This window comes from Glandiceps talaboti, chromosome 18, assembly GCF_964340395.1.
Source record: "Glandiceps talaboti chromosome 18, keGlaTala1.1, whole genome shotgun sequence".
In the NCBI taxonomy this organism is placed as follows: domain Eukaryota; kingdom Metazoa; phylum Hemichordata; class Enteropneusta; family Spengelidae; genus Glandiceps; species Glandiceps talaboti.
Genome location: NC_135566.1, coordinates 11,177,927 through 11,194,212, shown reverse-complemented (window position 1 = coordinate 11,194,212; position 16,286 = coordinate 11,177,927). Strand labels below are relative to the sequence as shown.

Here is a 16,286-nt window from a genome sequence, read left to right as displayed (position 1 = left end):
TTTGGTGATATGAGTATCGTTGAAGTATTACCAAACAGAACAGTCGAGGCCGGGGTTTAAGGTCATCATCGATGTCATCTTATAACTTATACGTATGCATAGTGCATTGTGACCAGAATGTAGTTTGGGTATACTACATCTCAGACCACTAACTCATCTGAGACTACACCGACTGATAATTCAAATGTTAGATTCTCGGGGTAGATTCTCCATGGATTCTCTAAATTCTCTTCCATCGAAAAGGACTACATTTTTGTACTCCGATGATGCCTAAGGGGGTAAAATCAAAGTCCATGGTCAAGATAAACTTATGAAACAAAAATAAATATATGAGTCGAGTTACACAACAACAAAGTGTGCATATATAACTGTGTGTGTATGTGTGTATTACTGGTAAGATTCAGGGAAACGTAGGGGTAGGGTGTTGCCAGGCGAGGTCATGCAATTGTCATCATCATCATCATCATCATCATCATCATCATCATCATCATCATCATCATCATCATCATCATCATCATCATCATCAAAACCAACATTATAATCTTCATCATCACGCCACCACCACCTTTAATTTGTTACTGTTGAAAAGCTTGCACCAACGAATTCTCTGTGATTTCTATTATTTAAAACCAGTCAAAATTCATTACATTTTTACAAAATCAAAATTACATTTTTATAATTGTATACTGTACCGACACATGATACACACTCATACACCACGCAAAATTAAGAATCATGGAGTTGACAGAAAAAAGTGGTGGCAATTTACTTACATTTTTAATCACTTTTATTTTGTACATACACGTCAGTACGTAGATGACAACATATGTTCATGTATAGTCTATAAAACGGGTTAATATTCGCCCAGAAAGTTGTGTTCAGTTTGTAACTCTGGGGTTATCTCTGGGAAATATCGCAAGGGCATCACCTCTGATATTTGTTGTGTTAAAAAAACAATAACTGTGACGTAGCTAGTATTTGTTTCTGTCCTTCGGTACGCTTGGACTGTACGATACGCCGTGACGTTCCGCCCTCGCCGGCCTCCTCTTTCAGGGATTCACCGATGTGTGAGGGCGCTTCGTCACGCCGTACCTTTAGACGAGAGTACACTGAGCTCTGCTTTACTAGGGGGGGGGGGGTATCATTCCATTAAATCGTAAAGTATATACCTTAGGAACAACTACAAAACACTAAGCGAATAGCCGTTGTCATAAAACTGAACAAAAGTGTAATATTGTACGTATAACGTATTTTTACAATTATTTTGTGCTATGAATATCAATATGATATAGGCATGGAGTGAGTCCAAAAATACACAGTATTTAAGAAAATGTAACTATATCAAAATTACTATATACCAATCGTATTGAAATCAAATGTCAATGTGTAATCCGTCATAATCATGTTTTATGGGATAAACTAAAAATAATGACTAGTATGGAGTACAGATATGACGACTTAGATACAGCATGACAAACAATGCCAAGAGTGTCTGGATGTTCGACCACCACGGTTGTTTGGTACTCCCTCTCCAAGATACTTCGTCTCATCGTCCTGGTGTCTGGCCAAGTGATTTCAACCGATTGTGGAATGTTGACCCCCAGTCCAAAGTGTGCCACTGGCTCCATTTGACATAGATAGCCAGACCCACCATCGATGACTCGAACTTGTATTTGGCAATTCGTACTGTAAAGAACGACCTTAGCGCCTCTAGCGGGCGCACCAGCTGAAGTCTTTGGCATGATACGAATCCAATTGCCAGTGGCAGATACAGGATGGTATAGTGTCAGAGGCTGGTCAGTCGCCTCTCCATGAGAAAGTAATAACTCTAGCTTACCATCTCCGTCAAGATCGGCCACAGCGCCACCTACGGAGAAAATGATATGCGTAATGCACTTTGTTAAATAAAAAACAACAGGAAATGTAGATGCTACTACTAATAGTGATGATGATGATGATGATGATGATGATGATGATGATGATGATGATGATGTTGATGATGATGATGATGATGATGATGATGATGATGATGATGATGATGATGATGATGATGATGATGATGATGATGATGATGATGATACGTGAAGCGACAAGTTTTACACCTTTGTACCAAGAAAATACTAAAAAAAAATATTTCTGTATAATACTACCAGGAAGCTAAACTAACAATCAATTTGTCTAAAGTTGGTTGCATATAGCACTTTTTCTGTAATAGGTAAATTACCTGTTCCAGCGCCTTCTGGTTCAAGAGCATCTCCGATGTCAGCTTCCTCAATTGTAGGACTGCCATCGATACCATTCGGGTTGACCTTGTAGACGTAGTTAGGTGCTGGAGTGACTCCCCTGTATATGTTATTCATGAATATCTCCTGTATACCATCGTTGTCAAAGTCGTTCACAATCACAGTTCTAATACTCGATGGCACTGCAAAGTTGGACGAAGTCGTGGCAGCTATATTCTAAAGGAAGAAAACAAACAGATGTAGGTCTGGTGATGACGTCACTTTAATGTCGAGGTTGTCATCAATATAACGTAAGTTTTATTGATAATGGTATGGTTTATCATTTCAGAGAGAGATAGATAGAGGGAGAGAGAGTCTGAGAGAGAGACAGACAGACAGACAGACAGACAGAGGGAGGGAGGGGAGGGGAGTTATCTGTGTGAGTTATCTGTGTATACATCTAGGAAATTCATTGGTCAGATTAGGAGGAATAGTGTAATGATCTGGAATGTGTGCTGAGACACGGGATGGTACACTCCTATTTCAAAATGAATGAAATGGTCGATTTGTTATTAAAAGAAAGGATGAACTTACTCTGAATGACCTTGCACCAGTACCAGTCGTCTCTTGTACATAGGCCCTGTGTGGTCCATTCCAGTTACCATACACAATATCAATCAATCCATCACTATTTAGATCAGACAGCGCCACACCGCGGCCATTTTGAGCAGGATCATCCACCCCTGGAATAGAATCCGAGTAGTTTCATTCATGTACGTGTATTTTTGTGATAATGCATATTTCCTTGATAAATTCCCGGCGACTTCATAACTATATTTGTCACAACTTTGAGACATCAGGTACAAAGAAATTTAAAATACCGCAGATATTCTAGTATTTCTGGAAAGTATTTCTCATGTAGTAGAATAGACACGATATATTCATGCAAATGAGTGCGTTTTCAGGAAATTATTATCAAGTAAACGGCGGGATTATTGCATCTCAGATTACTTCGTCTTGGTACACACAGTTTCATGTAATAGTAGGAGACCCGCAACTTTGCCAACTTACTACTAGTGTCCATTTATGTATTTTCTTTCGTTTTTTAATTAATTACCAAACACTGACAGATTTACTCACCATAAAGAGCAGCAACCTCTTCAAATGTTCCATCTCCAAGGTTACGGAAGAGGAAATTAGGTCCATTTTCATTGTCCGTAAAAATATCAGATCTTCCATCGTCGTTCAGAATTGGACCAACGGCCACACCCCGACCACCTACGAACGAGATCAAGTTAAGTATTACTACAGAAAATGAACTCACACATTTCAGTATTGTATTATCGTAGGTTGGACACTAGTAGAGGTAATTGTCACCTGTTTTCCCATTCATTTTATATGCTACCTTTTGTTATAATAAAATATAGTAGAGTGTTACGTGTACCGTGGGACACATGTCCATAAACTTTTGTCGGTGACCTACAGAGTTTGAATTCCCGCCAAGAATAAGCCTAGTAGTACGTGGACTGCCAATATAGCCCTAAGATTCCAACATCACTATATTATCACACATACACGTGCATCGACACACCACTCTCGCACAGAAAATCATTTTGTTTCGAGTCTGACAGCCTCCATGACTGTCAGAATTTACCTGTCAGTTTGTTTGTACCGGCTTCTTCGGCAACATCTTTTAATGCAATTATTCCAGTGGCTAAATTACTCGATGCTTCGTCCATTTCGTACAAGGCGAACGGACCAACATCACCAGAGTTGTAATTGGCCACAAAGAATCCATACTTCCCTGTGCCAAGGCGATCTACACACGCTACGGAACGACCTGCAGAATATAGAAAACATACGGTATGGAGAGATTGTATTTATAAGTTGTCAAATGATATTAAAACCCAAGTAAGCATGGGATTTTTTTACAACATTATTTTTATCCAGAAACTGAAATTGTAAATGGATTCCAGGCAACTAATTACTGATGAATAAATGCGTAATTATATATTCGTAAAGGAGGTAGTGAACTTAGGGGTGCAGTATTTGGCACATTTCAATAATGCGTGTGTATTTGCTGGAACAATGTAGAAAGAGCTGCATAATTATTCACATACCTAGCATTCATTTCAATATTGGCCTGATTACACTTTTATTCCTAACAATGAGAGTATGTTGGGGTTTTTTTCAAAGTCAAACTCAACAAACTAATCTACAATTCAAATTTGGTCTAAAACTGTATTGGTGACAAAAGGTCTATACACTACAGAACAGACTAGTATGATGGAGTGTGAGCATGCCAGACTTGACTGACAGGCCAATACAACATTTCAGAAAGGGAGAGAGCTAGAGACCACCTCGTGGATTTCTACGACCAACTCAACTTTTTTGACTGACATACCAACATTTCACAAAAAGTAGCTATAGAGACCACTTCACAGCTTTCTATTATTGAAGACCAGACTGAGCACAAACAATTTAGTACACTGTGTGTGTGTGTGTGTGTGTGTGTGTGTGTGTGTGTGTGTGTGTGTGTGTGTGTGTGTGTGTTCATGTGTCTCAAAAGCTATTTCGTCGACTCTTTACCATTGTTGCGGTATTTGCTATCGTAAACATATTACATCTCACACCTGTTTATTGAATGCACATTTACAATTGAATGTGAATTTCTGAAACAAAAAAATCACAGATAGATCACAAGAGTTGATAAATTGAAACAAAGCTTCCATTTTTCTCTCTCACCACTTACCTGCGTAGTAGTTAAATACATTCGTATTTACAGGATCGGAGAAGACATCTTCATATTTTCCATTACGGAACTTGAACAACTTATCTCCATAAGTGGCTACTCCAGAAAATGCACTATTAGTATTCAAGAAATAGATTTCTTCGTTACCATCGCCATCAATATCACATGCACACACTCCAATAGCTTGCCCTTCTGGATCACGTACATTATAATAGGGGGATGTGATGTCATCAACTGCTATGTTCTCGAGCTTCTGGGTTATCGGGTTCCATTTTAGTACCAGATTTTGTCCATTGTATCTGTTGATCAAATGCATAGATAGATGTTTTATAACGTAAAAGGCATCAAGATCAAATCCTAAGCAAACAATATTTTAAAACATATATTTTAATTTTGCATTTAACACCGAGACTGCCAAACTAATATTTACTTTTAAATACATGCTCTAACTTTGTAATGTATTCCAATTTGGACATCACGTCACCCTACTTTCGATTACAGACGTCAATGCGAACAGTTGAGTAGCCGTATATATATATCACAGTTTGTTCCACTCCAGATATGATTATTGACGATATCCTCCGAAATATGTTGACTTCATGGCTTTAAGTTGGTTTGGAATCAGTGAACTACTAGTACACACAAATGTCCAAGACGAAAGACAATCACCGAATCCATAAAGTCAGTGTCGTGGATTTTGATATACTATTCCAGCATAGGCTGCTACTCGTCTTTCTTATCTTATCAATATATTTTCTGTTACCATCTGCCCCCAAAAACGAACTTACACAAAAAGCATACGTCGGGCCTGTTGAAAAAAACTTAGTCGGTTCTCAAAGTTGAAAGTTGGCGTGATCAGGAAACATGGGTACAAAGTTTACCAACATTCAGATAATGTATGGACAGGTTGAATGAATGTGTTGTATTTTATTTTAAATCTGCGATACCCCACTTCTCGTGCAATTCCTTCGCATATCAAAATAGTTATTTAAAAAATACTGCCCCCCCCCCACACATACGCACGTGTACTACACATATATATGTATACTTGCACCAACTAAATGACAACTTTGGCAACTTCATCTGAGGGCCGAAAAAACCTCACGCCCTTACATGAAGATTGCCCACTAGGATTTAATCCCATCCTTTGTCCTAACCAGGCCATAAAACTGAAAGCTTCTTCATTCAATATGGTTCTAGCGTCCATCCACTCAATAGAAATTACGGACACAAAGGCAGGTACTATATGTCTTTCCAACGTCAATGCTGTAACAAGTGCACCATGGGCTATAGTAGACATATAACAACGTGCAGTTGCCTTCATTGCACCATGGAATATAGTTCTACTGTGAAAATAACCCACGGTTCTTCTAAATTACACGATGGAAGTATGAAGGACAGGAAAAACAACCAACACGTACAAGAATGCACATCAATTCGACAGTATATTATTACATGGATCTATATTCTCATAATAGATCCATGATTATTGTAACTTTCGTCTGCAATCCATGCCTACACCAAGACATTTCACGTATTGCATGGATTCCAGGTTGAATTACCTGTGGGTATATTTCAATTTATAGGACCCAAAATCAATGAAAACAAAGAACACATCTAACACTACAAAGCAAATAAATGAGTGCCCCACCCTGCAACGATGAATTCCAGTTGTCCATCAAGATCAACGTCGGAAACGGCAACTCCGTAGTTCAACTGCGATGGGTTGGAGTTTGCGTCAATGTTATCAGCGGTCTTGTCAGTGAACATGCCAGTCTGCTGGGCACCTACTTGGTACCGTAGTATAAAACTCAGTCCGATCAGAATACTTATAACTGATAGCGCCATTCTGATGAGGTGGAGCCGAACGATGAAGGTTTTGGTAGAGGAATTTCAAATGTGAAACTGTTTTAGCTGGACGAATGTGGTGGCTCATGGACCATGGGTGGATTGAGGTGTTCAGTCGGTAGACCTCGATAAACTGTCGGTTGAACTATGGGGCTGGTTTACAAAAGTATCGGGCAATTCATAACAGACAGACACGCCCGATCTTGTGGAAGTTACCGACAAAGGCTGATAATGAGCTGATCAAATACTTTCTCTGCATATTATGTAACACCAAGATCGGTTGTTATGAAAGGTGATTTCCATTTGAAAGGTATGGGCGTGTGCCTAAATCACCTGTTCACCTCTGTTTATACACATGTAACAAGATTTCAACGCCTATGGTTAACACTCCTTGCGTGTTATCTTTCTAGAAACCCTCTTTATTTCAGCGAGACGACGACGACTACCATAAATTCAAACTGCTCAAAGTTAGCATTTGCAGAGTTCTTTGAACACCGCTATACGTTCATAAACTATTTATCAAAGATCTAAACTTCGTATATTGAAAGTGTAACGTGACTACAAACGGGGAGTTACAAGTTTGTTCAGGAAAATTGTAACAGGGCCTACCCTACATATCAACTGTGAATACACTGCATAACGACAGCAAAATCTTTCATAGAAACAAAGAATACCCTACACTGCAACACTGACCATGAGACTACTCAGGTGGCGTGAGCATAACTTATGATAATGAGTAACACTATAATGATTATTTTCCAAGATGTTGTACATACTAGCAACATGAATAATCTATATAACAACATGAACTATTCTGCATAGCAACAGGAATACCCTACATATCAACATGGAATATCCTGCATAGCAACATGAATGTCCTACATAGCAACAGGGAATACCCTACATATCGACATGGAATATCCTGCATAGCAACCCTACATAGCAACAGGAATACCCTACATAGCAACAATGATTACCCATCAGACCACTATAGCGGCGTGAGCATAAACTATACTGAGGATAATAATACTATGATGAAAGTTTAGCTGTGCAAACGTTCAGTCTAAGTTCATGAAGTTAACTTCGTATAATAATACTATTTTTCAAAACGTTGTACGTCGCATAATAGTTTCAATATTTTACATCATATATGACTCATTTTCATTGCAATGTTCAAGAATAACATTTCCCTCAGATGATATGCATACAAAGCTCAGATCTGCTCTTGTCAATAAAATAAAAGATATTGGTGTTTCTGACAATGAGTACTCATACACGTTGTGAACTCGGAAATCGGCTTATACCATTATGCTCCTAGAATCATATTAACAGAAATAGCAAACACTGTTTATGTATTGTTTTTTTCTATACTCTGAACTCTCCTAACAAATCCTGTGAATTTGATATGAAAGTCTGAACAAATGTGTGTAAAAGATTTTCATGTCAAATTTATTTTCAGTATTTCAACAGGCGTGTTTTATCCTCTAAATCAACCCGGTGTGAAATACTTTTTACCATGCACATTTTTCTTAATGAATCCAGTCAAAATTACCAAGTACTCTGTTTTAAGAAATCCCTTGATAATTATAGCATTCCACCCGCAATACATATACGAAATGTGGCATACACAACTTACACATAACTAATCATCAGGGACTTAGGTAGCCCTGAAAAAGTATTGAAGCCTGGAGGGGAATCTTAGGATCCTCCCTAGTTGAGTGACCTATGTGTACTGTGGTAAGCAAATCTGCTACCTGCGTTGACATATACTTGGTCCCTAGATTACTGAGAAATTCATCAGAGATGCCCACGTACGCCGCTAAGTACTTCAATTAGTGGTTTACTGTATGTTTTAAAAAAGCTTAGCAATGCCTTTGGATATTCATCTAGCCTTTACAGTTATAGATTACAAGGCCCTGGTTGTTTATTACTCGAATCGCTTGTAATGGTCTAATAATTAGATCGACATAGCAGAAGGTGAAACTTACAATGTAGTGGGTAATGCATAGTCCACTACAGGAAATAAGTGTATTTTCGATAAACTTTGGGGTTTGATAAATCATGTCATGATTTCACAGCTCATAAATTTCGCATGATTGTCATGAAAACTGTTGTTACCGCCATTGTTCTACCACTGTTGCCTCATGGGACCTAGCAGGCATGTATATGTGTTAGATGAACACTTAATATTCATGCAATTATCATAAGGTAATAAGCACTTAAATGAGTCATGAATATTCACAGTGTTCATCTAATATATACATATGCATGTCTGCTGAGTTCTACGCGTTACGGAACAATATAGCATTATAGAACAATATAAGTGAAAAATAATTTCAAGTCGGTGTTTCTTGCAAATCGGGAGAACTTGACGTGGTGTAAAATCATGGAATGACTCTTCAGAACCCAAAGTTTATGAAAATACTTTTTATTTTTTGGAGTAGTGTTTCCCTTTAACCTTCAAATTGGTTTCTTGGTCTCACTGCATCTTTTTTGAATAAACAATTCAAATAATTGTTTGAATAATTGTTTGAATAAACAATTATTTTTTTCAGGCACACATAGCTATTGTTTTTAAACGAATCACACTAGAAAATTGAATTTATTTTATAGAAAATAAAATTATAAGATTTCCTTTTTATGTGTCCACTGGGTTCCTTGGAAGGAGACTTTCTCCGAATCGATTTATCTCGAATGCTTTATAATAATAAATCTACCTCATAATTGCAATATGTTTTCTCATATGAATGATACAAGCTGTGATTCATCAGTGAGTGTCCTTGTATGAACTTTTACTGACCCACAGTTTGTGAATTGATCAAAATGAAAAATAGTGCTCAGAAGTGCTCACGTAAACAACCATAATACTACATAAGTTGAGAGATAAAGTGTTTTTTAAATAGGATTATGGGACATGCACGCGGCAAAACAGGATGCGTTATTGAACAATATGAAGTACATGATCCGAGGCAGAAAAGGAGAGTCAGAGGGAGAGAGAGAGAGAGAGAGAGAGAGAGAGAGAGAGAGAGAGAGAGAGAGAGAGAGAGAGAGAGAGAGAGAGAGAGAGAGAGAGAGAGAGAGAGAGAGAGAGAGAGAGAGAGAGAGAGAGAGAAAGAGCGACAGACAGACGGACGGACGGACGGACAGACAGACAGACAGACAGACAGACAGAGAGGGAGAGGGAGAGATAGAGAGGGAGGGAGGGGAGGAAGGGAGGGAGAGAGACAGATAGACAGATAGACAGACAGACAGACAGACAGACAGACAGACAGACAGAGGGGGAGAGGGAGAGATAGAGAGGGAGGGAGGGGAGGAAGGGAGGGAGGGAGACAAAGAGTGAGGGGAGGAAGGGAGAGGGACAGACAGGCAGACAGACAGACAGACAGACAGACAGACAGACAGACAGACAGACAGACAGACAGACAGACACGCAGAACAGAAAGCGACATACAGAAATATAGACATATGGGGACTGAAAGAGAAGGACAACATAGCGTACGCGTGTAGCAGCAAGCGACACAACAAGAGAAAGAATCATGGAGAAATAGGCAAATATATACATACACCAAAACAGACCCATGTTGAAGAAGGGAGGAAAAAGAGAGTAGGCGGAACGCGAGGTAAACAACATATGGGACAAACCAATGTAATCAGAAGTATGGTGACGAATTGTTAATATTGGTTATTCCCATGATTGAATTCCATGGCATCTGTACAACAACATTTAATGACACAGGATGTAAGATTGTGTTTTCAATAACAAATATAGATTTACCTGTTACATGTAAAGAGGCTGTAAATCAACCAATGGTTACCATGGAACCACTTTATATTGCAAAGACATTTGTACTTAGCAAGTATAGACGCTAAGATGGGGAAACATCCCTGGAAATCAGTTGGCGAAATGATTCGTTTATAAAAATCATGGTTGAACTGACATGCAAACCAACGGTTGACTTTTAAAAAAAACCGCTACCAATCTATTGATATGATGCTTCCAGTCGAGTCATCAAAATAATCAGGCTTGTTAACTGTCATTCAATTGAATATTTTTCTATCAATTGTATACTTGCTACGAATATCAGATTGCTTTGATTGTGTTTTCCATGATTGCACCAGTGAACCCCTCCGCTGTCTAGGAGTGTACTGAACTAAAAACCTGTGATGAATGTTCAATATTTCATGGCACCGCTATTAATTGATTAGTTACTTAAGGTTTTCAATCATATCCTCAGTGGGAGTAACACACTTGTTTATATTGTAATTACAAAGGAAACCTTTTAAACAGTAATCTAAATCTTAGTACATACTCTTCACAAGCGTCATTTAGTAAAGACGGGACAGACATTAATCTAAGAAGTCTGACCTAATCGTGCTGTTCAGAAGAAACTTCCACACTATTCAAAGCACAACTCTTACACAACAGTGGGATTACGGAATAGGTAGAAAATATAAACGAACACCTAAACCTGATTGGCAGACAAGCGGATACTGACCTCTCTGATTATTTATTTCATATTATCAGAGTAAAACAAAAACAGTTTGGAAGCAGACTTTATGGAACAGGATTGGAATTACAACGTGATCATGTACAGCATTTCTGTGGATTCGAGGCACGAGGTTTCTTCCCATTATCGTTGGCTAGGGCAGCAATTAAATGAAATCCTCCAGACATGCTCGATAACGAACGTAGTCATACGACCAGCATGTGAAATAGGTCTGTGTATTGTCCTTAAGTCTTATCTGGTTTCAATGTACTAGAATAATGAATGACAGTATTAGTATTTATTGAATGTGTTCACAATGTGAGATCACATGATCCCATAATCTATAATGCTGGTATGATTTGGTATGCCACACAATTTGAGTTTGTTTGCTTGTAACTATCTTCCCACACGAATATGCAGTGTAACGGTTGTTTTTATATTCGATAATATCGTACTACATGATGTGCAGGTCGGTAGGTAAGGCGAAAATTTAACAATACTGTCAGTCACATATTTTGAAATGCGTGTATATATATATATTTATATATATATATATATATATATATATATATATATATATATATATATATATTTATATATATACACACACACACACACACACATATACACTTTATACATATATGTATATATATGATGTGCAGGTCGGTAGGTAAGGCGAAAATTTAAGAATACTGTCAGTCACATTTTGAAATGCGTGTATATATATATATATATATATATATATATATATATATATATATATATATACACACACACATATATGTATATATATATGTATATATATATATATATATATATATATATATATATATATATATTATATATATATAGTTTTGGTGGTTCTGGAACTATATAATATATATATATATATATTCTTCGAGGTTTTAAAGTATTAGATTCGGCTTGGGCATCATCAATCTGATTAAAATCCGATGAAGACGTCGGCTAATCGTTCATTGCTATTTTACCTTCGTTATTTTGCCTGAATTGACCTTCGTGGTGCATGTTTACGTTTTTATCCTGATCGCCCCCTCTCCTGTAGAGGTCACAACTAGCAATGAACGATTAGTCGACATCTACATCGGATTTTAATCAGATTGGGGCATCATTAACATTTTGGTAAAGAGTGACAACCCTCGGGTAGGCACTAAATTGTGAACATCTGTTATTCTTTGAGTACTAACATTTTAACCAATACATATAGTGTATGTATGATAAGCTGAGAGCTTTCGACTGCAAGTCTATAGTTCACTCTTGTTCGTTATTCTTTTTTTAAACATTAAACGGGGAAAAAGTACTATTTTCCAACCATCCTTTTCTGTGATACATAACGACATGCATATTTAAATTACAACACACTGACGTCATAATTCTGCAAAATGTAATTGGGGATCCGTTTATTCACCAAGCGGTGTATCGATAATTTGTTAATTTTGATATACTCTCTTTTCAAAGCATTAAAAAGAGACTAATCCCCCCTATCTCAATTAATCAGGATATGTCTGGCAAATATGAAAATCTCTATGCATTACGGTATTATCATTTTATAACATCTTGGTTTGCGTAATGCATCAATTAATCATAGATTCAGAAGGTTAACATGCGATAACAAAGAATAAAGGTAAAAAAAACCATATCTGTAAACTTTGACATTTCTACAGGGAGAAGGGTTCAAAATACTAAAAGAATCACCGACAATATCGCCTTAAACCTTTACATGGAAATATGTAAGATACGGTGACAATATCGCAACTTATGACATTTCTTCCATTTTTTTTAACCAGGTAAATTACTAGAAGTCAAATGCCGAACACATACTGCAAGACGACACAGTCTGATCTGATGAGAACCAAGGGACACTGTTGACATTTCGTAATGATACCCAGGTGTCAAACTTATTAGGTTACCGAGACACCTGATACATACTTAATCCAAGCCACTGTCATTTATATCTATATTAAGATGTTATCCCACCTGGCAGATTTCATACAGCTTGTCGTGTTTTCTAGAGTCCAACTAAAAATATGATATTTCCTCCACCCAAAAGGGTTTTCTATGTAGGTGGTAATTGTATAGCAGTGTTTGACTTCAAGGTGTATTAAAATTGTAGGAAAGTTTCTGAGATAGGAAAACAACACCGTCTATATATAGCAGGTGTAGTCTTGTTAATCCTGTCCGTGAAGGCCTTATGACGTCACAGACGGGTGTCTGAATAGCAAAACACTGCAATATTGAAGACGCGATTCGATTTCCCCTGACATGTACAATCAGTCTTTGAGTATCAATGTACATATAATTTCTTATTACAACTTACTCCGTGTCTTACAGGTACGTTCGTAAGGAGGAGACATTGAAAAGTATCAGTCTTTTTGAGAAGTGACGAAGATGTAGCTCACGAGCCCACTTCTTTTATATTATTAATGTCCTTGTGATATTAATGTACATTTATAGTATATTGATAAGCTTGTCACGTTTGTAACTAGTCAGATAAGTATAACATGATTATGGCTCTACAAGGTGTAAACATATGGTAGGTTATTGACATAATACTTGTAAACTGAAAGTCGTGTATGGAGTTGTACAGTTCATTTAATGTAAAACCTACTAAAGTCTAATTGACTTTGTTGATAATTAATGTACGGTGATTTTTAATGGAAATGAATACCGAAGAGAAGCAGAATTCATTGGAACACATTATTAGTGCTGGTAACAGAAAATTGGTTTTTCGCTATATCTACTCTAAGCCTCATTTTTTCTTGTAACACTTAGCAGTTCACTTTTCCATGTTAACAGTCCTCCAACAGTTGGCTAAAGGATTGTATTGTATTCACTTTATTTCTGTATTTTATTTTGTGTATGCTTCACCATGCTTGCTATGGCATTTTGTTATGCAATAAAGAACTGTTATTGTTATGTTATCAACGAGCAAGTCTAAATGGGTATAGGCTCATATATGCTTTATTTCAAATGCAAAGGCCTCAGCCCATTGCACAAAACTGTTTACGTTACAGTAGAGGAGAAAAAGAAAAAGGAAGTGAATATCATTCTTCTAATAATTAAAGTGAAAATAAGGCAGGGGAGAATACATATATTACATCTATGTTTGCTGAACGAAAGTAGTCCGAGTGTTGAAAGCTTTATGAACAAAAACTGATAGTTTGTACTGAACTACTTCATACGAAAGCCGAGAGACGACTTCCGACTTCTGACTTCTGACTTCCGACTTCCCGGCGACTTCTGACTTCGGCTTTCGTTAACTTCGTTCTTACATGCCAGTAAGGAAAACATTTTTCTTTCGAGGGGTGAACTCTAAATCTTTGAGGAATGAAATCTAGTCTATGATCGTTTTATAAAGGGCAAAACAATATAAAATAACACTTGTCCTCAAGAACAGTTACTGTAAAACCTTGTCTTTTACAATATCATGGACACATTCTAAGTTCAACAGGAATAGGTGGACAGTAAGGTTCATATGTAATATTGCATGATGGTTCTTATTAGTTTCCGTCATGAAAACTGTCAGTCAGATTGAAATTTGTTAAAAATGAGGAAAGAAAAATGACATGTGAAGGAATTGAACCCATGTCCCGGCCTAAACACTAGTCAGAGTGCTCTAACCAACTGAGCTTACGTACCGTGAATTGTTCCTGATGTGTACTTACTTTCCTCGAGGTGGTGGTGAGAAGCCAACTAATTTTTTTAAAAGCTTTAACTTTCAACCTAAGGATCTCAAATAGATTCACAGGCCTCCCTGCCTAAAGGGTGGCCAACTTAGGAATCGATTATTAAAGCAATGAAGACCATATAATGATGCAAAGGCTTTCAAAGTAATATTTGGGTTTGCTATAAATGCAAGAAACTCACCGTAACGTATAAGTAATTTAAATGTGTTAGGTTGATTGGTTGGTTGGTTGGTTGGTTGGTTGGTTGGTTAGAACGGATATTGTGAGGCTTGTTTGGAGAGAAGATTTCATCATTTTCATTGTCAACTTATAAACGACGTGTTTTGGGGCTTCAGAAAAGAACTCTCCTTGGTGAAACAAGTCACGTGATGAAATGATTCTAAAGTGTAAACAAAACACATGCTCTTTGTGTCGAAAGTTAAGGATTATCGGAGTGTACACAGTATCATATGTACTGTTGGAAATGACGACTTACCCTATGGAAATAAAGGTAGGACTTGAGATAGGATTATTGCAACGCTTTACCCTCGGCTCCAGCTGCCAGGGATACATCAAATTCAATAAAGTGTTATTTACTCTTGGAAAAATAAGTGTAGACCTATTGAAATTGAGTTTATTATCACTCATGTGCCAGAAGGGACTAACTCAGAATGGTCAGGGGTGTCATATAATTGATTACATGCCGTAGTTCGATTTGATCTGATACTTCACAAAGTCATCCTACATCATTACATGTTGTTCTCGTTTATATTAACCTTCGGGTGTTTTTTTTTTTGAAATGTCAATCACAAAGATATCTTACTTTCTAAATAGATGAACCTAATTATACTCGATGCTGTATGGTCTTCAATGTACTGTACCTCAAATCATTTGAATATTATCAAAAGTCAACAGTGAAACCTTAGAGAACAGAATAGATCAGTATTTTTAAATACCTCGGTACGTGGTTTGACCTACTTCTCACCTGGGAATCACACATCATTCAGATTTTGAGTCAACATTTCACAGTGGCTACGTATCATCCGTAGAATCAGGTCTGATTTACTTATAAAAAATTGCCAAAATATTGGTCAATTGCATGGTATTGTCAATTTTTTGATCACAGTGATATCCAACTGTACAAATAAGCTAATTTCTAAACTACAAACACTACAAAACATGGCAGGGAAGGTAATTTTAAATTGCCACCCACAGACCCCCTCCCCTCAGTTAAAGTTATACACACTTTTGAATGGCACTCCCTGATAGAAAGACCAAATTATTATTTGTTCCA

At 37.2% G+C, this 16,286-nt stretch overlaps 1 protein-coding gene across 1 annotated transcript; it reads right to left on the bottom strand.

Moving 5' to 3' along the window:
- Positions 1 to 180: 180 nt before the first annotated feature.
- On the bottom strand, positions 181 to 6,822 carry LOC144449650 (cartilage acidic protein 1-like). The gene is made up of 8 exons (XM_078140224.1): positions 6,626 to 6,822; positions 4,975 to 5,273; positions 3,877 to 4,062; positions 3,363 to 3,500; positions 2,817 to 2,965; positions 2,225 to 2,459; positions 1,479 to 1,867; positions 181 to 270 (listed from the first exon to the last, which is right to left on the bottom strand). The coding sequence occupies exons 1-8, from the start codon at positions 6,820 to 6,822 to the stop codon at positions 181 to 183; spliced, it is 1,683 nt and encodes a 560-aa protein (XP_077996350.1).
- Between the last annotated feature and the right edge of the window lie 9,464 nt (positions 6,823 to 16,286).